Source organism: Symphalangus syndactylus, chromosome 16 (assembly GCF_028878055.3).
Source record: "Symphalangus syndactylus isolate Jambi chromosome 16, NHGRI_mSymSyn1-v2.1_pri, whole genome shotgun sequence".
NCBI lineage: Eukaryota > Metazoa > Chordata > Mammalia > Primates > Hylobatidae > Symphalangus > Symphalangus syndactylus.
The window spans coordinates 10,979,146-11,000,941 of record NC_072438.2 but is presented as its reverse complement, the minus strand read 5'-3'; the positions used below and the strand labels follow the sequence as shown (position 1 = coordinate 11,000,941).

The 21,796-nt window shown below is 48.2% G+C and overlaps 1 protein-coding gene across 3 annotated transcripts; it reads left to right on the top strand.

Moving 5' to 3' along the window:
* The first annotated feature begins 1,280 nt into the window (after window positions 1-1,280).
* On the top strand, window positions 1,281-21,567 carry SLBP (stem-loop histone mRNA binding protein). 3 transcript variants are annotated; one of them, XM_055245485.2, is made up of 8 exons: window positions 1,281-1,851; window positions 1,991-2,107; window positions 9,713-9,817; window positions 13,568-13,627; window positions 13,929-14,066; window positions 17,904-18,053; window positions 19,441-19,507; window positions 20,659-21,567. In XM_055245485.2, the coding sequence occupies exons 1-8, from the start codon at window positions 1,793-1,795 to the stop codon at window positions 20,773-20,775; spliced, it is 813 nt and encodes a 270-aa protein (XP_055101460.1). In that variant the 5' UTR covers window positions 1,281-1,792; the 3' UTR covers window positions 20,776-21,567. The 3 variants fall into 3 exon arrangements, with proteins under 3 accessions (XP_055101460.1, XP_055101463.1, XP_055101462.1); XM_055245488.2 differs by lacking the exon at window positions 1,991-2,107 and having other exon boundaries at window positions 1,388-1,851; XM_055245487.2 differs by lacking the exon at window positions 9,713-9,817 and having other exon boundaries at window positions 1,638-1,851.
* Window positions 21,568-21,796: the final 229 nt, after the last annotated feature.

Below are 21,796 nucleotides of genomic sequence, written 5' to 3'. Positions count from 1 at the left end.
TCCTATTCATAATTTGGTATCTTATTGCCACTGGTGTCCCCTTGGCTGCAAGGGGGTCCATTCAGTTGTTGGGGGCTTAGGATTTTATTTTAATTTTTTTTGAGACAGAGTTCCGCTCTTGTTGCCCAGGTTGGAGTGCAGTGGCGCGATCTTAGCCCACCGCCTCCCGGGTTCAAACGATTCTCGTGCTTCAGCCTCTCGAGTAGCTGGGATTACAAGCATGCGTCACCACGCCAGGCTAATTTTGTATTTTTAGTAGAGACAGGGTTTCTTCATGTTGGTCAGGCGGGTCTCTAACTCTCGATCTCAGATGATTCTCCCGCCTCGGCCTCCCAAAGTGTTGGGATTACAGGCGTGAGCCACCGCGCCCTGCCAGGATTTTAGTTTACAGTTTTTGAGGGTTACGGGATGCCCAGGGCCTGGGGAGGAAGGGGACAGGATGTGTCCGTCCCAGTCTGAGGATGACCTTTTCGAGTTCAAAAGGGGGCGGTGGACGCACCAAGGCACAGTCCTGAGGGCAGCAGGTGCAAAAGTCGGGCCCTCCCAGAGGTGTAAGGCCTTAGAGGGATCCCAAGCATCCCTGGGGCTCAGCCTCCTGGACCTGACCCCACTGCCCACTCTTATGGCTGTTTCCACTCTCCCCTGCATCCCTCACTTTATCCCCAACAGGAAGCTGTGGGAACCTGTTCCCAGGTGTAGTGCACCCGTTGGGGTTCTATTTGGCTGGATCCGCGGGGCCGTCAGCTGCAACTGTGACGGCGGGGAAGCCGGACGGGATGGTGCGGATCTACAGGACCTCGCCTCCAGGTGGGGCCTCCCTGCTGAGCCAGGGATTCTTCAGGATACTTCAAGCCCAGGCAACTCCAGGCAGAGGATGGGAGCGTCATGCACCGGCGACACAGTGGAGGACGTCACGGACGGGCAGGGAGGCAGCGGCAAGCGAGACTAGCGGCTCAGTCGGTGGCCGGTGTGCGGCCAACGGCCAGGGCAGTGGGACTGGAAAGACTCAGTGTAGTTGTCAACTATCGCTACCTAAAAGGTTACTCCAAAACTTTAAGCGGCTCAAAACAATAGACGGCGCTTACGGGGCCTGCAGCGGCCACGGGACAGTGGGAAGCAGTCAGGACCCGCCACAGGCCGCGCCTTCCGGGTTCCGGGTTCCCGCCAGGGAGAAGACACGCCCCCACCTGGGCAGGGGCCAAGCAGAGCCGCGCCCCACCCAGGCCGGGACCAATGGGAGATGCGCTACGACCCAGGCTGAGAAACGTGCCGCTTGCCCTTCCCCCCGGCCCTGCGCCGCGTCGCGCGCGGCCGAATCTCCCGCCAAAGCTGCCCCCGCCCTCCAAGGCGCGACCTATCAGCGTCGCAGGGGCCCGCGGCGTCCCGGTCGCCTCAATCCCGCGGGTGGGGGGCAACCCTTTCCTTAGTCCTCTCCTCAGCCCACGGCGTCCATCCGGCTCCCGAGCCGAGCGCCGGGCAGTCGGGCTTCGCGGCTGCCTGCGGTCCTGAGGCCTCGCCCTAGCCCCAGTCGGCTGGCGAGGCGCGCGCAGCTGAGTGGACCCCTGCGGCGTGGCCCGATGGTCTCGCCCGACCCGGAGCGCGCGGGAGGCCGAGGGGCGGGGCCCGGCGCCCACATAAAGGCGGTTGGGGGCAGGGCGCGCAGAGCTTGTGAGCGTCGGCGCGGGGACGCGGGTTTCTGCCTCAGGCCCGGCCCTTCCCTGCTCTGCGCTCCCTGCCCACGTCGCCGCCGCCTCAGCCCCGGCTCTGCGCTGCGCGCCCGGCCCGTGCCGCCATGGCCTGCCGCCCGCGAAGCCCGCCGAGGCATCAGAGCCGCTGCGACGGTGACGCCAGGTGAGGCCGGGCTGCGCGGCGGGCGAGGGAGCGCGTGCCCCGTGGGGCGGGGGTTGTGCGGGGCCGGGGTGTTGCGGGGCGGGGGTCGTACGGCGGTCCCGGACCTCCCGAGCCCAGCCGACCGCGTCCCTCCCCGCAGCCCGCCGTCCCCCGCGCGATGGAGCCTGGGACGGAAGCGCAGAGCCGACGGCAGGCGCTGGAGGCCCGAAGACGCCGAGGAGGCAGAGCACCGCGGCGCCGAGCGCAGACCCGAGAGGTGGGCGCGGGACCCGGGGGTCGGGGCGCGGTGGGGCCCTTGACGAGGCCGCGGGCTCCAGGGACCTCGTCGCGCTCTCGCGGTGCCGCGATCGGTCGGGTCGGCACCCTGCGTCCTTTTACCTTTGTCTCCGCGCGGCGCCTGGGCTAGGGTGGCCGCAGCAGGCCTGGGAGGCGCTGGAACACTCCGGAAGCCTCTTGCCAGGATGGGAGTCAGCTGAACCGGTGTCAGCCCGAGTTAGCCAGTTCGAGTCTGTGTTGTGCTCCCGGGAGAGGTCAGGGTCTCTGACGAGCTTCTCGTGAACACGTGGAAGTCAGGGGACACCCGAGTCCCGAGGAGAAGTGAATTTACAGGGCTTACCTGCTTGGCCATTTTCTAGGTTAGGCAGTGTGCAGGGAGGGTCAAGATGCGAGCGAAAGGAGGGCTTGATAGGGGTGGGACAGCCGATGAGGGTCTGGAGGAAATAAGCAGGGGTGCCAGTGGTCATAGTGGTGGGCTCTTCGGGGCTATGGTTAGAGAACACTTCTCGAGGGGCTTTGGTGGCCCGTTCTGCATTGGGGGCTTGTTGCTCCTACGTGCCCTGAAAGGCATGGTGACTTGGCCGAGATGGAGCAGTGAAGGTGGGGGGAAATGCATGGTTCAGGATGGACTTCTGAAGGCAGGACCTGTGAGACTTGTGATGGGTTGGGGATGGGAGGCATGAAAGGAAAAAAAAAATCGGACCCAAGTTCACTATGCCGAAAGGAAAAAATAATATGCTGAAGGCGGAGTCATGCAAGAAACTACCTTTGCGTTTCTTCTTCTTTTTTTTTTTTTTTTTAAGACAGGGTCTCATTCTGTCTCACAGGCTGGAGTGCAGTGACGCGATCTCGGCTCACTGCAACCTCCACCTCTCGGGTTCAAGTGATTCTCCTGCCTCAGCCTCCCCAGCAGCTAGGATTACAGGCACATGCCACCGCACCCGGCTAATTTTTTGTATTTTTAGTAGAGACAGGGTTTCATCATGTTGACCAGACTGGTCTCGAACTCCTGACCTCAAGTGATCCACCGACCTCGGCCACCCAAAGTGCTGGGATTACAGGCATGAGCCACCGCGCCCGGCCACCTCTGTGTTTCTTTTTGTTTCTAAGCAGATAGCTACAGATAAAAGATTACCTCCACGGGTGAATTCTGTTCACCTTAAGTGGCGACTTACCGAGCACACTAGGAATACATAATTGACTATTCCTTTTCTCTAGGAACATGTAGATCCTTTCTCCTTCAACCTACTTTTCTCTTTTAAATATGGAAGCCCTGACAATCATCTCTGGAGAAAGGCACAGACCACAGACTCTTTCTGTAATTTCATGTTCTTCTAGGTATGTCCTTAACATTAGCTAAATTCCTAAAGTAATTGAGACCTGTCTGAGACACTTTTTGGTTTACAGAGGAAAGAGGCATCAAGAATGACTCAAGCCTTTAGGTCTGAACGCTGTTGATTGGGGCCGTTTGCTAAGAGAGAAGATGGGCTGGAGCAGCTGGGCATGGGAAGTTGTGAGGCTTGAGAAGCTGCTTAGAGAAGCAAAGGAGATGTCAAGAAAGGGAATGGGGTGTAGGAGTCTACATGGGAGGCATCTTCAGGCACAGTGAGTTGCCAGGACATATAGATGAGATTTAGAGACTTGGGTCTAGGGGGCCGGGCACAGTGGCTCCTGCCTGTAATCCCAGCACTTTGGGAGGCCAAGGCGGGCCAGTCACCTGAGGTCAGGAGTTTGAGACCAGCCTGACTAATATGGAGAAACTCCATTGTTGGGGACCAGCCTCGACACTACCTGTAGGGTACTCGAAGTCCGGTGGTGACAAAGGAATGAGAAGAGACAGGTTGAGTTCATAAAGGAGCCAGGCGTGGTGGCTCACCCTTGTAATCCCAGCACTTTGGGAGGCCGAGGCGGGCGGATCACGAGGTCAGGAGATCGAGACCACGGTGAAACCCCGTCTCTACTAAAAATACAAAAAATTAGCCGGGCGTGGTGGCGGGCGCCTGTAGTCCCAGCTACTCGGAGAGGCTGAGGCAGGAGAATGGCGTGAACCCGGGAGGCGGAGCTTGCAGTGAGCCAAGATCGTGCCACTGCACTCCAGCCTGGGCGACAGAGCGAGACTCCGTCTAAAAAAAAAAAAAGAGTTCATAAAGGTGGGAGCCAGGGGACCAGTTGGAAAATGGAGGCTGCAAAAGGCCCAGAGTTCTGGTCTCCACACTATTTATTGAGTACAATCACTTTAAGAAGTAGGCTGGGCACGGTGGCTCACACCTGTAATCCCAGCGCTTTGGGAGGCCGAGGTGGGTGGATCATGAGGTCAGGAGATGGAGACCATCCTGGCTAACACAGTGAAAACCCATCTCTACTAAAAATACAAAAAATTAGCCGGGCGTGGTGGCAGGCGCCTGTAGTCCCAGCTACTCAGGAGGCTGAGGCAGGAGAATGGTGTGAACCCAGGAGGTGGAGCTTGCAGTGAGCCAAGATCGCCCCACTGCACTCCAGCCTGGGCAATAGAGCGAGACTCCGTCTCAAAAAAAAAAAAAAGTAGATGTTCAGGGTGAAACCGTGAAAGGGAGGCAGTGCGTCATAGGCGTAATTTATAGTGGTTTGAATGAATCTCCTTTGTGCTCAAACAGCATATCTTTAACTTATTGGAGAGTAGCTAGTGGGAGCACGCTTAACTAGGATCCTGCACATCTGTCCACATTCCAGTGCTTTAAAGGAGTGTCTTTCTCCTTGAACACAGTGTTTACAGATAAGAGCAGGTCTCGCTCTGAGCATGGGAACATGATGACAATTAGGAGACTTTCCTCCTCAGAGGCCTCTTGTGGCTTTTCAGAACTTACTGTGCCATATTTTTATGGCCAGCTTATACAGGCACCCGATAAGCCTTTTTCCCAACACCCCATCTCTACTAAAAATACCAAATTAGTCGGGCATGGTGGCGCATGCCCGTAATTCCAGCTACTCGGGAGGTTGAGGCAGGAGAATCCCTTGAACCCAGGAGGTGGAGGTTTCGGTGAGCCGAGATCACGCCATTGCCCTCCAGCCTGGGCTATGAGAGTGAAACTCCGTCTCAAAAAAAAAAAAAAAAAAAGACTTGGGTCTAGGGGTGGGTACAGAAGAGGCCCTAGGTCCACATATGAAGGGAAGATAATCAAACCTTATTGAGATCAAGCTCTGAGCCCTCCCGTGGTCCCATTTAGCTGAAGATAAAAATATTAAATCCTTACAGTGCTTTAGACGTCACGGGAGTTTTTGGTATCATTCCTCCAACTGTAGGAATGCTTCTGTCCTAGGGCCTTTGCACTGGTGTTTGCACATTGTGGATAATGCCTGGAGGCACCTGACAAATGGAGCCAGCTCGTTGATCGATAAGATCTAGAAGTACTCTTTGGAAGGTTGTTAGCTTAGTGTGTAAAATTAGGCTTTGTTGTCCCAAGATAGGATAGATTGTGAATATAACCTACTTAATCTAAGACATGGATTTAAAGGTACCAAAATACGGTATGTAGTATATGGTCATTCACATACACAGGCTTTAAATTATTCTTTTTTTTTTTTTTCTTTTTTTTTAGTAGAGATGGGGTTTCACCGTGGTCTCGATCTCCTGACCTCGTGATCCGCCCGCCTTGGCCTCCCAAAGTGCTGGGATTACAAGTGTGAGCCACCGCGCCCGGCCTAAATTATTCCTGTAGTTCAGGAATTTGTTAGGCTGGGAGACCCAGACTTGAACCTCTTGATACACTAGTGAGGATGCTTGTATCCAATCCTGGACAAGCCTCTGTTGAGTCAATTTAATTTTCAGTTAATTACCTAATTTGATTTCATAACTTTCTACCATTTTTAGAATCTGGAAATTTACTTTTAGAAATCCAATTTAAGTCTATCCGAGTTGTGTGACTGTAAGGGAAGAAATGATAATTACATAAGAGGATTATTCATTTGTTACTGCAATTGCATTTTCAAAGCACAGCATTTGGTTTACAGCTAAAATAGGTTGCTTATTTGTTGTATTTAAAGTTACTATCTAGTTTATTTTTTTGTGACGTAGTCTCACTGTCAGCCAGGCTGGAGTGCAGTGGCATGATCTCACCTCACTGTAACCTCTGCATTCCAAGTTCAGGCAGTTCTGCTTCAGCCTCCAAGTAGCTGGGACTACAGGCATGCGCCACCAGCCTGGCTAATTTTTTTTTTTTTTTCCTTTTTGAGATAGAGTCTTGCTGTGTTGCCCAGGCTGGAGTGCAATGGCGTGATCTCAGCTCACTGCAACCTCTGCCTCCTGGGTTCAAGCAATTCTCCTGCCTCAGCCTCCTGAGTAGCTGAGATTACAGGTGCACACCACCACGCCTGGCTAATTTTTGTATTTTTAGTAGAGACTAGGTTTCACCATGTTTGTCAGGCTAGTCTGGAACTCCTGACTTAGTGATCAGCTCACCTTAGCCTCCCAAAGTGCTGGGATTACAGGCGTGAGCCACTATGCCTAGCCTAATTTTTTGTATTTTTAGTAGAGGCAGGGTTTCATCATGTTGGCCAGGCTGGTCTCAAACTCCTGACCTCGTGATACGCCCGCCTCAGCCTTCTAAAGTGTTGGGATCACAGGCATGAGCCTGTGCACCTGGCCCAGTATCTAGTTTTAATATCAGTAGTGATCAACAGAAAAATGGGGTAGAAAAATAATGTGAGTTTATGTCTGATGTATAAATAAGATACATCAATTTGAACTGCCAGAATTTGGGGCACAAAGCCTTAAGCTTTCGGATTTCCTGATTATTATTTTTTAAATTTTATATATTATTTTTTTAGACAGAATCTCATTCTATCGCCCAGGCTGGAGTGCAACCTCCACCTCCCAGGTTCAAGTGATTCTCCTGCCTTAGCCTCCCGAGTAGCTGGGATTACAGGCACCCGTGACCACACCCAGCTGATTTTTGTATTTTTAGTAGGGACGGGGTTTCACCATGTTAGTCAGGCTGGTCTTGAACTCCTGACCTCAGGTGATCCACCTGCCTCGGCCTCCCAAAGTGCTGGGATTACAGGCGTGAGCCACCACGCCTGGACTATTATTTATTCATTTATTTTTTGAGACAGGGTCTCTCCCCCAGGCTGGAGTGCAGTGCACGATCTCGGCTCATTGCAACTCCACCTGGTGGATCACTGCAACTTCCACCTCCTGGGTCCAAGGGATTCTCCTGCCTCAGCCTCCCTAGTAGCTGGGATTACAGACACGCGCTACCACGCCTAGCTAAGTTTTTGTATTTTGGTAGAGACGGGGTTTCACCATGTTGCCCTGGCTGGTCTGGAACTCCTGAGCCCAGGCAGTCCGCTGGCCTCGGCCTCTGGAGGTGCTTGGATTACAGGAGTGAGCCACTGCCCGGCCAATTTCCCGATACTGACTGAAGACTACCTTGAACTTGAGATGGAACTGAGCTCCTGGATGTGGTTTAACTCAAGCATAGCGGGTACTTTGCCAGTAGACGGAGTCCTGACACAGCAAGGACTCCGACATATGCTTCTCCATACACATTGTAATCATAGTGTACCTAACATTCTGAATTATTAATTACATGCACCTGAAAGGTAAATGGATATGCTAGCTATTCTGTATTATTATTTTATTTATTAATTTTTTGAGACGGAGTCTCTTGCTGAGGCTGGAGGAGCAGTGGTGCAATTTTGGCTCACTGCAACCTCCTTCTCTGGGGTTCAAGCACTTCTCCTGCCTCAGCCTCCCTAGTAGCTGGGGACTACTGGTGCGCACCACTGCAGCTGGCTAATTTTTGTATTTTTATTAGAGATGGGGTTTCACCATGTTAGCCAGGCTGGTCTCAAACTCCTGACCTTGGGTCATCCACCCGCCTCGGCCTCCCCAAAGTGCTGGGATTACAAATATGAGCCACTGTCCTCTGCCACCATATATATTTTTTTGAGATACAGTCTTGCCCTGTTGCCCAGACTGGAGTGCAGTGCCAGGATCATGGCTCATACAGCCTTGACCTCCTGGGCTAGAGTGATCCTCCTGCCTGGGCCTCCTATGCAGCTGGGACTACAGGCATGCCCCACCATGCTTGGGTATTTATTTATTTTGGAGATGAAGTTCCAACCTTTTTATTAAAATCAACTTCTCACAATGTATAAATACTGCATATTAGCACACATGAAAAAGACAACTTCTAAGGCACCCAGAAATATGTTCATACATGTTACAGGACCACTCACAGAGTGGACAATTTGCTCTAGACAGTCAGCATTGGATAAATCAGAAGATTATCATCCCTCAGTATTGTGTCCAGTCTCAGTAAATATTTACAACATGGTGAGAAGGTGTCAGCTGTACCTGCTTTATAATTCTACGAAGTACTCAGACTTACAGAAAATTCAGAACTAAAGACTCTCTCATGATCTGGCAAAATAAAACAAGTAGTCTAAAGTCTTAGTGATTTTGGTGTGTGCTACATCCATGATCAAATCCAGACACTCCTGGGGTGGGCTGGGTAAGTTTTTGGTAGCCTGCTTCATTATCAGAAGTTGGTCCCAAGGCTTGGGACTACACAGCGGAAACACCCACCTGAGATAGCCTCAATTAGAGACTTATCTTGCAGAGCCTTCTCAGTATGACAACGAATCCCTCTGTATGGCCAGCCAGGGGAAGCATGAGGTTGGTAGAAGTGAGTAGTTGCTCTGCACCATCAAGCATGCACACATCTGTCTAGATGGGCCCACAATCTGTGAAACTCGGGCTTTGTTAGAATAATGGAATTCTTTGGTCGTCGGTTTTATGAAAGGCAATATTGTCGCAATCCTGTCAACATTGACATTGGCAATGACTTCAAGCTGGGACTAATGGCATAGGGACAAATTAAATACAGGATGGGAAACTCTACACTCTCTGAACTTCTTAGAGAGTCAACTTCATGAGCTCCAGCATCAGGCTGGATGTTGGATCAATGAGATAAGGTTAACTCATAGAAATGTCAGAACTGAAGCTGAAAACTAGATACGGGTTTTTCTGACTGCCACACGCACTGCAAAAATTTGAAGCAAATCTCTCATTTTAATCACTTTATAAACACATACCAGAGATGAACCAAATACCTTGATTTTAGCCATATGATAGCCCTGGACTACTGAAGTGTGGACACCCAAAAGGAATGATAATTTAGTTTGAAGTCTAAAATCTAGTTGGTTTTGTTAGACCCCCAAACACAGTGGGCACACTGCCAGGGAGCTCTGTGACTTCTGCTCTAGTAAGACAGCCCTGGATAGACAGAGTCAGCTGATAGGTTATGTTCTACATCTAGTTTGCTTTTGTCCTGCTAAACTCCAGTTTAGTATGGTTTGATACACATAGGTCACTGATATAATGCTTTTATTTTTTTGGGTTGGGGGATAGAGATGAGGTCTCACTATCTTGCCCATGCTGGTCTTGAACTCCTCCTGGGTTCAAGTGATCCTCCTACCTCAGTTTCCAAAGTGCTGGTATTACAGGCGTGAGCCACTGTGTCCCACCAGCCTTTGAATATTTCTTGACATACAGTTTGGAAGAAAGTATGTGTCATGGTTCAGTAGCATTTTCGTTTTATTGCAGCTTTACCACTCCTGAAGGCCCTAAACCCCGTTCCAGATGCTCTGACTGGGCAAGTGCAGTTGAAGAAGATGAAATGAGGACCAGAGTTAACAAAGAAATGGCAAGGTACACATTTTGGACCACCTTGAAGTGTTAATCTGTGGCGTTTTCAGTAACACATTAAATTTGATATATGTCTTAGAACAGTGGTTCTCAGGAAAGTTCTGGGCTCCAGACCAAAGGCATCAACATTTCCTGGGAACTTGTTAGAAAACCTGGGCCTGCGAATGGGGTGGGGCCTGGCTATCCTGTGAAAAGCCCTCCAGGCGGGTCCACTCTTTCAAGCTTCAAGACCACTGTCCTCTTGGTGGTAATCCTTCCGAGAGTGGAAGTAGGTGCACAGTGGTGTTACTGCTGGATTGCAGGCTGGAGGACTATCAGAACTTACTTTTTTTTTTTTTTTTTTTGAGACAGAGCGTCACTCTCTCTCTGTTGCCCAGGCTAGAGTACAGTGGCAAGATCTCGGCTCACTGCAACCTCCGCCTCCCGGGTTCAAGTGATTCTCCTGCCTCAGCCTCCTGAGTAGCTGAGATTACAGGCACAGGCCACCACGCCTGGCTAATTTTTGTATTTTTTGTAGAGACGGGGTTTCACCGTTTTGGGTCAGGCTGGTCTCAAATGCCTGACCAGGCTGGTCTTGAATTCCTGATCCGCCCACCTCGGCCTCCCAAAGTGCTGGGATTACAGGCATGAGCCACTGTGCCTGGCCTATCAGGAACTTACTACAGTCATTTGTTACCACTGACCTTCTGTATGCGGTGCTCACACAACCCAGCACAGTAGATGGAGTGCTCTCTCCAGATGAAGGAATACATTGACACTTGGCTTAGGCAACAAACACAGCTCAGAGATGCCATCATACAAGGAAAGGTCTCAAACTTGGATTCTGTGAACCTCTTGCAGTTGTACACAAGATTGTTGTGTGTATCCAAGTTCTTGCAAACTAAGCTACTTCCTCTTTGTTGACTCATTACCATTACTGATTGCATCCTTAACCACTGTTTAATCTCCCTTGATTATCAGTGTGTTGATCCTTTCTCTTTTGATCAGTTGTCTAACTGAAACCCAGTTGCAAGGACTGGGTTTATTCAAACCCAGTTAAAATGTGGCTCATAATTGGTTGAAGTATTTCGCAAGATAATTTTAGCCAACAAGTGGCTGATAAATCAAACAGGGTCTTGAGAAAAATGTGTCTTGCGTGTCAGCCACGGAAGCATACCTAGACTACCTGTTTTCATTTTGGCAGCCAGTGATGGTATTTATAGCAGCCTCCTTTGAAAAGGGATAGGAATACGTGAGAATTGGTTATTGAACATTTGGGGGAGTTATTTGTCATTTCTTCTGGTATCAAAATGTGTGGGTGGATGTATGCCTTGGTAGAAGAAAGGAACTAGGAGTTCACAGATGTGAGTACCAATGTTTTTAGTGAATTATTATATTTATATAGGTCTTGACTTTCTCAACTATAAAATTAGAATGTTTGACTTGACCTGTATAGTTTGTGTTGCATTCACAAGTCTTAGGACAGTTCTTGCATACCTATAGCCTACTTGCTCTCTCAAGTCACCCCTTGCCAGGGGTTATGTGCAGCTCTTATTCACGTGTATTCCACCTGTCCAGATTGTGCTGTGAGTAGATCCCATTTGTTCTTCAGATATCTCATGGGTCTGTACCTGAAAATTGTCCTGTTTTGGAAAACAGCACTGTTTGGACTGCTCTGTTGATTATACCCTTTGTGATGGAAAGCTACGGCTTTTATTTACTTATTTATTTTTTTGAGATGGAGTCTTGCCTCCCGAGTAGCTGGGATTATAGCCGTATGCCACCACGCCCGGCTAATTTTTGCATTTTTAGTAGAGGCTGAGTTTCACCATATTGGCCAGGCTGGTCTTGAACTCCTGACCTCAGGTGATTCGCCCGCCTCGGCTTCCCAAAGCGTTGGGATTATAGGCGTGATCCACCTTGCCTGGCCAAAGCTACGGCTTTTAGTGCAACCTGTGTAATTTAAACTCCTGGCCCTTTAGTGAGCCATTACTGGCAGGCCGGCTTACTTCCCGACAGTAAGAGGGGTATGAAATGTCAGCTTACTATGCTTCAAGGAGACTAACAGACTACAAACTAGCAGTATAAGAGTATGAAAATGGATTTTCTGCACGGTGGCTCACACCTGTAATCGCAGTACTTTGGGAGGCCAAGGCGGGCGGATCACCTGAGATCAGGAGTTCGAGACCAGCCTGACCAACATGGAGAAACCCCATCTCTACTAAAAATACAAAATTAGCCGGGTGTGGTGGCGCATGCCTGTGATCCCAGCTACTTGGGAGGCTGAGGCAGGAGAATCACTTGGACCCGGGAGGCGGAGGTTGCACTGAGCCAAGATCTCACCATTGCACTCCAGTCTGGGCAACAAGAGGGAACTCTATCTCAAAAAAAAAAAAAAATGAAAATGGGTTTTCATCATACCTGAAAACCAGTCTTTCTCATCTATGATACTAGAGAGAATGAGGCCCTGCAGCAAATGATTTGCAGGACTAATCTCTGAATCGTACAAAGATGGTGTCATATAGCCAGTGCTACTCTAGATGCACAGGAGATAAATTACTTCATTACCTTCTGGCGTCCAAACTGCACTGAACAACTCAGCAAACTTGGGTGGATTTTAGATTTTGAGAGGAGGCACAGTGATACATGACATAATTTAGATACCTGCATAACAGGCCAGGCGTGGTGGCTCACTCCTGATCTCAGTACTTTTGAGAGGCTGAGGCAGGAGAATCGCTTGAGCTCAGGAGTTCAAGAGCAGCTTGGGCAACATAGACCTCCATCTCTCAAAAAAAAAAAAAAAAAAAAAAAAAAAAAATTTTTTTTTTTTTGAGATGTGTATGGCGGCCCTTGCCTGGAGTCCTAGCTGCTTGGGAGGTTGAGGTGGGATGATTGCTTCAGCCCAGGAGTATGAGGCTGTGGTAAGCCATGATCGTGCTACTGTACTCTAGCCTGGGTGACAGAGTGAGACCTCATCTCCAAAAAAAAGATACCCACATGAACTTGGAGCTCAAGGTAGCTCGTGGTTTCAACGTCAGATTGCGCTAGACTCCTTTTGGAGATGTCATACTTTTTTTTTTTTTTTGGCAAAACTGTGTTCTGGTAATGAATGCAATAGAAAGCAGATGCCTCAGGAAGTTCATGAGGAACAACACAAAAGGGGGCACGTCTGGTCTCCCAAGATTGGAGAAGGTATGCAGTGCCCAGTAGGCATACGAGTCCCATTAGTAAGTTTGGTGTTTTTAAAATAAAAATTTATTTCAATTTATGTTTTGTTTTTCTTTTTTTAATGCTGCCAAGTTTTGGGGGATGTAAATTTTTTTTTTTTTTTTTTTTTTTTTTTTGAGACGGAGTCTCACTCTGTCGCCCAGGCTGGAGTGCAGTGGCGCAATCTCGGCTCACTGCAAGCTCCGCCTCCCGGGTTCACGCCATTCTCCTGACTCAGCCTCTCCGAGTAGCTGGGACAACAGGTGCCCGCCACCATGCCCGGCTAATTTTTTTTGTGATCTCCTGACCTTGTGATCCGCCCACCTCGGCCTCCCAAAGTGCTGGGATTACAAGCGTGAGCCACCATGCCCGGCCTGGGGGGATGTAAATTTTTGTTGTGTGGATCTCACTACTTAAACTGAACCTGACAAGGATTTCTTTTGGCCCACAGAGCTTCTGGATTGCATAGGATGGTGTGCCTGAGGGTATCAGGGTGGAGCTTCCTCAGACCTGGCTGCTTTATTTTTATACCTTTTTTAAAAACAGCAATATTTATTTTGCCCTCAGATATAAAAGGAAACTCCTCATCAATGACTTTGGAAGAGAGAGAAAATCATCATCAGGAAGGTAAAGGCTGTGTAAATGTTTCTTTTCTAATTTGATAGACCTGTAATTTGTTAAAAAAAAAATTGTGACAAATGCTGACTGTCGCGGTAGCATTTATTAATACCTTTTTCACTAATTTGAAATACTGTATCTGTTGTGTACTAAATTCCTATACGTGCAGTCTCTGGACTGTTTAGGATTCGTATGGTTGGAAGTCTGGAGTGAATCCTCCATTATTGTGTTTTGACATTTTCTTGGCTTACCTTACATACATGGTGATCTTAATTGCAGGGCTTATTCGGTTAATCTGTTGTTTTTTCAGTTCTGATTCAAAGGAGTCTATGTCTACTGTGCCGGCTGACTTTGAGACAGATGAAAGTGTCCTAATGAGGAGACAGAAGCAGATCAACTATGGGAAGAACACAATTGCCTACGATCGTTATATTAAAGAAGTCCCAAGGTAGTCTTGTTTCAGGGGCATGTCTTGAACAAGCCATGTGGCATTGCATTTCTAAAGAGTTGCTTAGATTGGGTAGTACAAATGATGCTGGGGATAGTTCACACCTGCTAAGAGCTATTTAATAGAGACTTACTGGGGCTTATGACGTAAATAAAGAATGGATTGGCAACTGAAAAACTAAAGACATGAAGATTTCAAAAATCATTTTCATAATTTTGAATGTTAGATAACATTTTATTTCTTGGGAGTCAGCAGTCATATAGATGTAAGCTTATTAAAATACATGATGGGGAAAAAATGAAGTTCAAGTTAAATATTGTAAAATTCTAATTGGAGAAAAAAAAATTGGCATTGCCCTATTGCCTTTAAGCAGCATGTTCTTGCCTATCCTGCTCCCTCAAACACACAGACACAGAAGGATATAAAGAAAGCTTTAGTTTTTTCTTGAACTTTTTGGCAGGATTGGGGTTGAAATTTACTTTTCTGGGCCAGGTGCAATGGCTCATGCTTGTAATTCCAGCACTTTGGGAGGCCGAGAGGACTGCTTGAGGCCAGGAGACTAGCCTGGGCAATATAAGGAGACCTCATCTCTACAAAAAATTTAAAAATTATCCAGGTGTGGTGGTTTGCACCTGTAGTCCTAGCTACTTGGGAGACAGGTGGGAGAATTGCTTCAGCCCAGGAATTCAAGGTTACAGTGAACCATTTTTTTTTTTTTTTTTTGAGACGGAGTCTCGCTCTGTCGCCCAGGCTGGAGTGCAGTGGCGCAATCTCGGCTCACTGCAAGCTCCGCCTCCTGGGTTCACGCCATTCTCCTGCCTCAGCCTCTCTGAGTAGCTGGGACTACAGGCGCCCGCCACCACGCCCGGCTAATTTTTTGTATTTTTAGTAGAGATGGGGTTTCACCGTGGTCTCGATCTCCTGACCTCGTGATCCGCCCGCCTCGGCCTCCCAAAGTGCTGGGATTACAAGCGTGAGCCACCGCGCCCGGCAGTGAACCATTAATCACACCGCTGCACTCCAGTCTGGGCTGCAGAGTGTGAGACTTTGTCTCTTAAAAAAAAATTTACTGGCCGGGCGTGGTGGCTCACGCTTGTAATCCCAGCACTTTGGGAGGCCGAGGCGGGCGGATCACGAGGTCATGAGATCGAGACCACGGTGAAACCCCGTCTCTACTAAAAATACAAAAAATTAGCCGGGCGTGGTGGCGGGCGCCTGTAGTCCCAGCTACTCGGAGAGGCTGAGGCAGGAGAATGGCATGAACCCGGGAGGCGGGGCTTGCAGTGAGCCGAGATCGTGCCACTGCATCCAGCCTGGGCGACAGAGCGAGACTCTGTCTCAAAAAAAAAAAAAAAAAAAAAAAAAAAAAAAAAAAAAAAAAAAAAAAAAAATTTACTTTTGGCTGAGTGCAGTGGCTCATGCCTGTAATCCCAGCACTTTGGGAGGCCGAGGAGCGTGGATCACGAGGTCAGGAGATCGAGACCATCCTGGCTAACATGGTGAAACCCCGTCTCTACTAAAAATACAAGAAATTCACTGGGCGTGGTGGCACACACTTGTAGTCCCAGCTACTCGGGAGGCTGAGGCAGGAGAATCGCTTGAACCCGGGAGGAGGAAGTCGCAGTGAGCCGAGATTCCACCACTGCACTCCAGCCTGGATCACAGAGCAAGACTCCATCTCAAAAAAATATATATATATATATTTTTTTTTTGGAACATAGCCAGCAAAGGAATAGTAAGATTCAATGTGATGGTGCTTTTTTTTTCCCTGCTGACTGAGTCTTGCTGTTACCTAGGCTGAAGTGCAATGGCATATCATGTCTCACTGTGTATTTATTTTTTTGAGACGGAATCTTGCTCTGTTGCCCAGGCTGGAGTGCAGTGGCGCAATTTCAACTCACTGCAACCTCCACCTCCCAGGTTCAAGCGATTCTCCTGCCTCAGCCTCCACAGGTGCCCACCACCACACCTGGCTAATTTTCGTATTTGCAGTAGAGACGGGGTTTCACCATATTGGCCAGGCTGGTCTCGCACTGCTGACCTTGTGATCCATCTGTCTCCACCTCCCACAGTGCTGGGATTACAGGGGTGAGCCGCCGTGCCCAACCATCATGGCTCACTGTAGTCTTGAACTCCTGGCCTCAAGCAATCCTCCTACCTCAACCTCCTGAGTAGCTGGGACTAGCAGTGCATGCCACCACACCTGGCTAAATTTTTAAATTTTTGTAGAGATGGGAGTCTCCCTATGTCGCCCAGGCTGGTCTTGAACTCCTGGCCTCAAGTAGTCCTCCCAAAGTACCGTGATTACAAGCGTGAGCCACTGTGCCCAGTGGATAGTGATTTTTTTGAGACCGAGTTTCACTCTGGTCCAGGCTGGAGTGCAATGGCACAATCTTGGCTCACTGCAACCTCCACCTCCCAGATTCAAGCGATTCTCCTGCCTCAGCCTCCCGAGTAGCTGGGATTACAGGCATGCGCCACCATGCCCAGGCTAATTTTTTTGTATTTTTAGTACAGATGGCGTTTCTCCATGTTGGTCAGGCTGGTCTCGAACTCCTGACTTAGGTGATCCACCCGCCTTGGCCTCCCAAAGTGCTGGGATTACAGGCGTGAGCCACCGCACCCGGCCCGGATAGTGTTTTTTTTGTTTCGTTTTGTTTTTTTTAACATATTTGTTCATTTTGTAGGATCTCAGTTGATTATTTATTTATTTATTTTTGAGATGGAATCTCACTCTGTCGCCAGGCTGGAGTGCAGTGGCGTGATCTCGGCTCACTGCAACCTCCGCCTCCTGGGTTCAAGTGATTCTCCTGCCTCAGCCTCTCGAGTAGCTGGGATTACAGGTGTCTACCACCACGCTTGGCTAATTTTTTGTATTTTTAGTGGAGTTGGGGTTTCACCATGTTGGCCAGGCTGGTCTTAAACTTCTGATTTCACGTGATCTGCCTGCCTCAGCCTCCCAAAGTGCTGGGATTACAGCGTGAACCACTGTGCCCAACTTTTTTTTTTTTTTTTTTAAGGTGGAGTCTTGCTCTGTTGACCAGGCTGGAGTTGCAGTGGCATGATCTAGGCTCATTGCAACCATCTCCTCCCAGGTTCAAGCGATTCTTCTGCCTCAGCCGCTGGAGTAGCTGGGATTCCAGGCATGAGCCACCATGCTTATTTTTGGTATTTTTAGTACAGATGAGGGTTCATCATGTTGGCCGGCCTGATCTCAGATTCTTGAGTTCAAGTTATTTGCTGCGCCCAGCAGCGTTTTTTTTGTTTGTTTGTTTGTTTGTTTTTTTTTTTTTGAGATGAAGTCTTGCTCTGTTGCCCGGGCTGGAGTGCAGTGGCACGATCTCGGCTCACTACAAACTCTGCCTCCTGAGTTCAGGTGATCCTCCTACCTCAGCCCCCCAATAGCTAGGATTACAGGTACAGGCCACCACGCCCGGCTAATTTTTGCATTTTTAGTAGAGACAGGGTTTCACCATGTTGGCCAAGCTGGTCTCGAACTGCTGACCTCAGGTGATCCACCCACAGCCTCCCAAAATGCTAGGATTATAGGTGTGAGCCACCGCTCCCAGCGCCCCTAGCTGTTTTTTGTTTTTGTTTTTGTTTTTTTTTAAATAGAGACGAGGTCTCACTGTGTTGCCCAGGCCATTTTCGAATTCCTGAGCTTAAGTGATCTTGGCATGACCTTCCCAAAATGCTAGCATTACAGGTATGAGCCACCATGCCTGGTGATCTATAATATTTAAAATAATACTAATCTCATAGTTTGATTAATCTTCAAGCTAATGTGGAAATGTGAGTGGCATGTGGGCATGTGCTAGAATAATCTTTCTCCTGTAGACACCTTCGACAACCTGGCATTCATCCCAAGACCCCTAATAAATTTAAGAAGTATAGTCGACGTTCATGGGACCAGCAAATCAAGCTCTGGAAGGTGGCTCTGCATTTTTGGGATCCTCCAGCTGAAGAAGGATGTGATTTGCAAGAAATGTATGTCTTTATTGCATTCTTGTTCTGTGATTCTCTGATTGGTCCAGTGACTGGAGCAGCTGTGCACCACTGGGACAGGAGGGTCTGGCGCCAAGTCCCCCAGCAGCTGTTGGGGAGCAGAGCAGCTGCTGCAGCCTGGTGCTGAGTTCTTCTGTACTGGGTGGGAGGCAGCTGGAAGGAAGAGTTTGCTTCCTGGATTGAATTTATTTTTTCAAGCAAAGTCATTCTGGGAATACAGTTTTTGTTTGTTGTTTTGCTGTTTTTGTTGTTGTAGTTGTTTTTCCCCTAAAAATTACAACAATCTCTGGAATTTGTATTTTAAATATAAATATCCTAAAAAGTATTTGAGTCATTTCGGCTCAACCGTGAAAATAAAAGTTCTTAATTAAGGAAGGAAGGCTTTCTTTCTCTGTTGGCTTTTTTTTTTTTTTTTTTTTTTTTTGAGATGGCTCTGTCACCCAGGCTGGAGTGCAGTGGTATGATCCCAGCTCACTGCAACCTTCACCTTCTGGGTTCAAGTGGTTCTCCTGCCTCAGCCTCCTGAGTAGCTGGGATTACAGGCACACGCCACCACACCCAGCTATTTTTTGTATTTTTAGTGGAGACGGGGTTTCACCATGTTGATCAGGCTGGTCTGGAATTCCTGACCTCATGATCTGCCCGCCTCAGCCTCCCAAAGTACTGGGATTACAGGGGTGAGCCACCGCTCCCAGCCCTGTTGGCCTTTAAACTTGTGCCTAGTTGAAATGTCTCAGGCCTGAACTTTTGCTGCATCATGGGAATACCTGCTGACCAGGAAGGTAGAGAGAATGATCTTGTACCTCCCTCCCTCTATGTGGGGTTTCTTCTCAGCTCTCCTCTGGTCCTGAGCCTCTCACTTCCTCAGACACATTCTTTAAACAAACAATTGAGTTTCTCCTCTGTGCTGGGAAATTTATTAGAGACTGGCATGTTTGAAACGATTGTAAGTGGCTTTACCAGTTCGTCCTGACAGATGTCATTCGGGTTTTTTCCCCCAGTGTGACACCATTGTCCCATTCTCTGAGTAGAAACTTGGAAAAATTAGTGATAATGCATAGTATGTTCATTACAGTGCTTGTTTCTCCCCCTCAAAAATTGGGCTTATGAGTGCTTCTGTTTCCAAGGATGCTTGTGTGGTGAGCCCAGCAGATCTTTTTGCTGCTTCTCATTGCCATCAGCTTTCTCTTTGCTGGATTGATTGGGCTGAGATTAAGTCTGTCAAATAGTCACTGAAAGCTGACCCCTTAGGGAGCCTAGGGCACACTGTCAGTGTTGTGGCTGTACCATATGGATGGGGTTTGCAGCACCCCGTCTTCTGGCTTTGTTAAGTTAGTGCCTGACGCATCTGTTGGATTTTGTTTAACAGACACCCTGTAGACCTTGAATCTGCAGAAAGCAGCTCTGAGCCCCAGACCAGCTCTCAGGATGACTTTGTAAGTACTTTCTTTGGATAAGTCTTTCAGCTTGGTGGTTGCAGGTGAATTGTTAGCAACACATGCTGCCTTATAAACTGAAGTTTGGACCAGGCACGGTGGCTCACGCCTGTAATCCCAGCACTTTGGGAGGCCGAGGCAGGCGGATCACCTGAGGTCAGGAATTCAAGACTAGCCTGGCCAACATGGTGAAACCCTGTTTCTGCAAAAATACAAATAATAGCCAGGCATGATGGTGGGTGCCTGTAGTCCGTGCTAATCAGGAGGCTGAGGTGGGAGAATAGCTTGAACCCAGGAGGTGGAGGTTGCAGTGAGCCAAGATGGCGCCATTGCACTCCAGCCTGGGCAACAGAGCAAGACTCTGTCTCAAAAAAACAAAAACAAAAAAAACCGTCTGCTGAGTGTGGTAGCTCACGCCTGTGATCCCAGCAGTTTGGGAGGCTGAGGCAGGCAGATCACCTGAAGTCAGGAGTTCAAGACCAGCCTGCCCAACATAGTGAAACCCAGTCTCTACTAAAAATACAAAAACTAGCTGGGTGTGGTCATGCAGGCATGTATCCCAGCTACTCGGGAAGCTGCGGCAGGAGAATCACTTGAACCCGGGAGGTGGAGGTGGCAGTGAGCCGAGATTGCACCACTGCCCTCCACCCTGGGTGACAGAGTGAGACTCTGTCTCAAGAGAAAAGAAAACCGTTTTTAAATGTATCAGTTTAAATACTGTCTCCTGTCCTGAGACAGCCACTATTTGTGGTTTTGTCTAGGCTTTTAGAATTCTTTCCATGCTTATAAACTATGTACGTGGCTAGGCGCAGTGACTAGTGACTCCTTCCTATAATCCCAGCATAATGGGAGGCCAACCAAGGCAGGAGGATTGCTTGAGCCCAGAATTTCGAGACCAGCCTGGCCAACATATACTCTGTCTCTACAAAATAAAAATAAAATGTGTGGACATCTAAATTTCAGCGTCTTGTAAATGGTACATGTGGTTTCTCTTTGCAGTGTCATTATTAAAATCTGTCTCAGTTGCACATGAAGTGTACACCTTGCTGTGCATTACGTCACGATTTACCACATAAGCTGTGGGGTGTAGGAAGTGGCCTCTGTTTTCAGGGTGAGATGAATGTCAACTGACCCATGCTTCTGTTTTCCAGGATGTGTACTCTGGCACACCCACGAAGGTCAGACACATGGACAGTCAAGTGGAGGATGAGTTTGATTTGGAAGCTTGTTTAACTGAACCCTTGAGAGACTTCTCAGCCATGAGCTAACTGCCACCTGGCGGCCAGGAAGAGAAACAGCTCCTCCCCGACTAGGTGGAAGGCTGGCCAGGCACCAAGCATGTGTGTGCACTTGTACCTGGTGGTTTCTCTGTTAGTAGTCCATTATCTCATGATGAATTATTTTTGCCTTACTTTCTTAAGAAACATTAATTTTATGTATAGTGAGTATATTTTGCATGTTTTAAATTGTAAATGGAGCTAAATCCAAGAAAGTACTTGAAGCAATCTTCCAGCGAGCTTAGTTGCGTAATCCCTGTTGTCCTCCAGGGTAAGCTGACAGGTCTACTTAACTGGTTTTCCACAGGCATCTTCAGTTGCTGCTTGTCAGATGGAGTGTTTTGGATTTAACCATGTAATCCATGGGACCAATTGAGAGCCACTTTTATAGGCATCAAAGTATTCTCAGACACCTTTAATATCTTTATGGAAACTTAATTTTTGGCCTTTTATCAATATGTCATAACAGCACTCTGAAGTCAGACATTGTTAAATTGAGCTATTAAACTAATAGGTTTTATGTAAGTTATATGGTCTTAATTTGGTACTTGTAAATAGCACTAGTTAGACTCTTTAGAATACTCCAAGAGTTGGGCAGCAGAGTGGAGCGATTTAGAAAGAACATTTTAAAACAATCAGTTAATTTACCATGTAAAATTGCTGTAAATGATAATGTGTACAGATTTTCTGTTCAAATATTCAATTGTAAACTTCTTGTTAAGACTGTTATGTTTCTATTGCTTTTGTATGAGATATTGCAAAAATAAAAAGAAAAGAACCCTCTTTAACTGATTGGTGGTGTTGCCAGGTGGGCCAGCTGCCATGAGAGCGGACATGTTTGGAGGGTCAGAGTTGTGTCTGCCTTTCTTGTGTCTGAAGCTAGTGGCACTCAGCGAGTAGCGCTGGGTAAAGGGCCTTCTTTATTTTTTTAATTTTATTTTTTGAGAGAGTTTCGCTCTTGTTGCCTAGGCTGGAGTGCAGTGGTGCGATCTTGGCCCACTGCAACCTCTGC

Excerpts from the sequence above, each read along its gene's own strand:
- SLBP (XM_055245485.2), top strand. The coding sequence starts at position 1,793 with ATGGCCTGCCGCCCGCGAAGCCCGCCGAGGCATCAGAGCCGCTGCGAC. Across the intron at positions 2,108-9,712 it reads GCCGAGCGCAGACCCGAGAG|CTTTACCACTCCTGAAGGCC; the intron begins GTGGGCGCGGGA and ends GTTTTATTGCAG. Across the intron at positions 14,067-17,903 it reads TATATTAAAGAAGTCCCAAG|ACACCTTCGACAACCTGGCA; the intron begins GTAGTCTTGTTT and ends TTTCTCCTGTAG.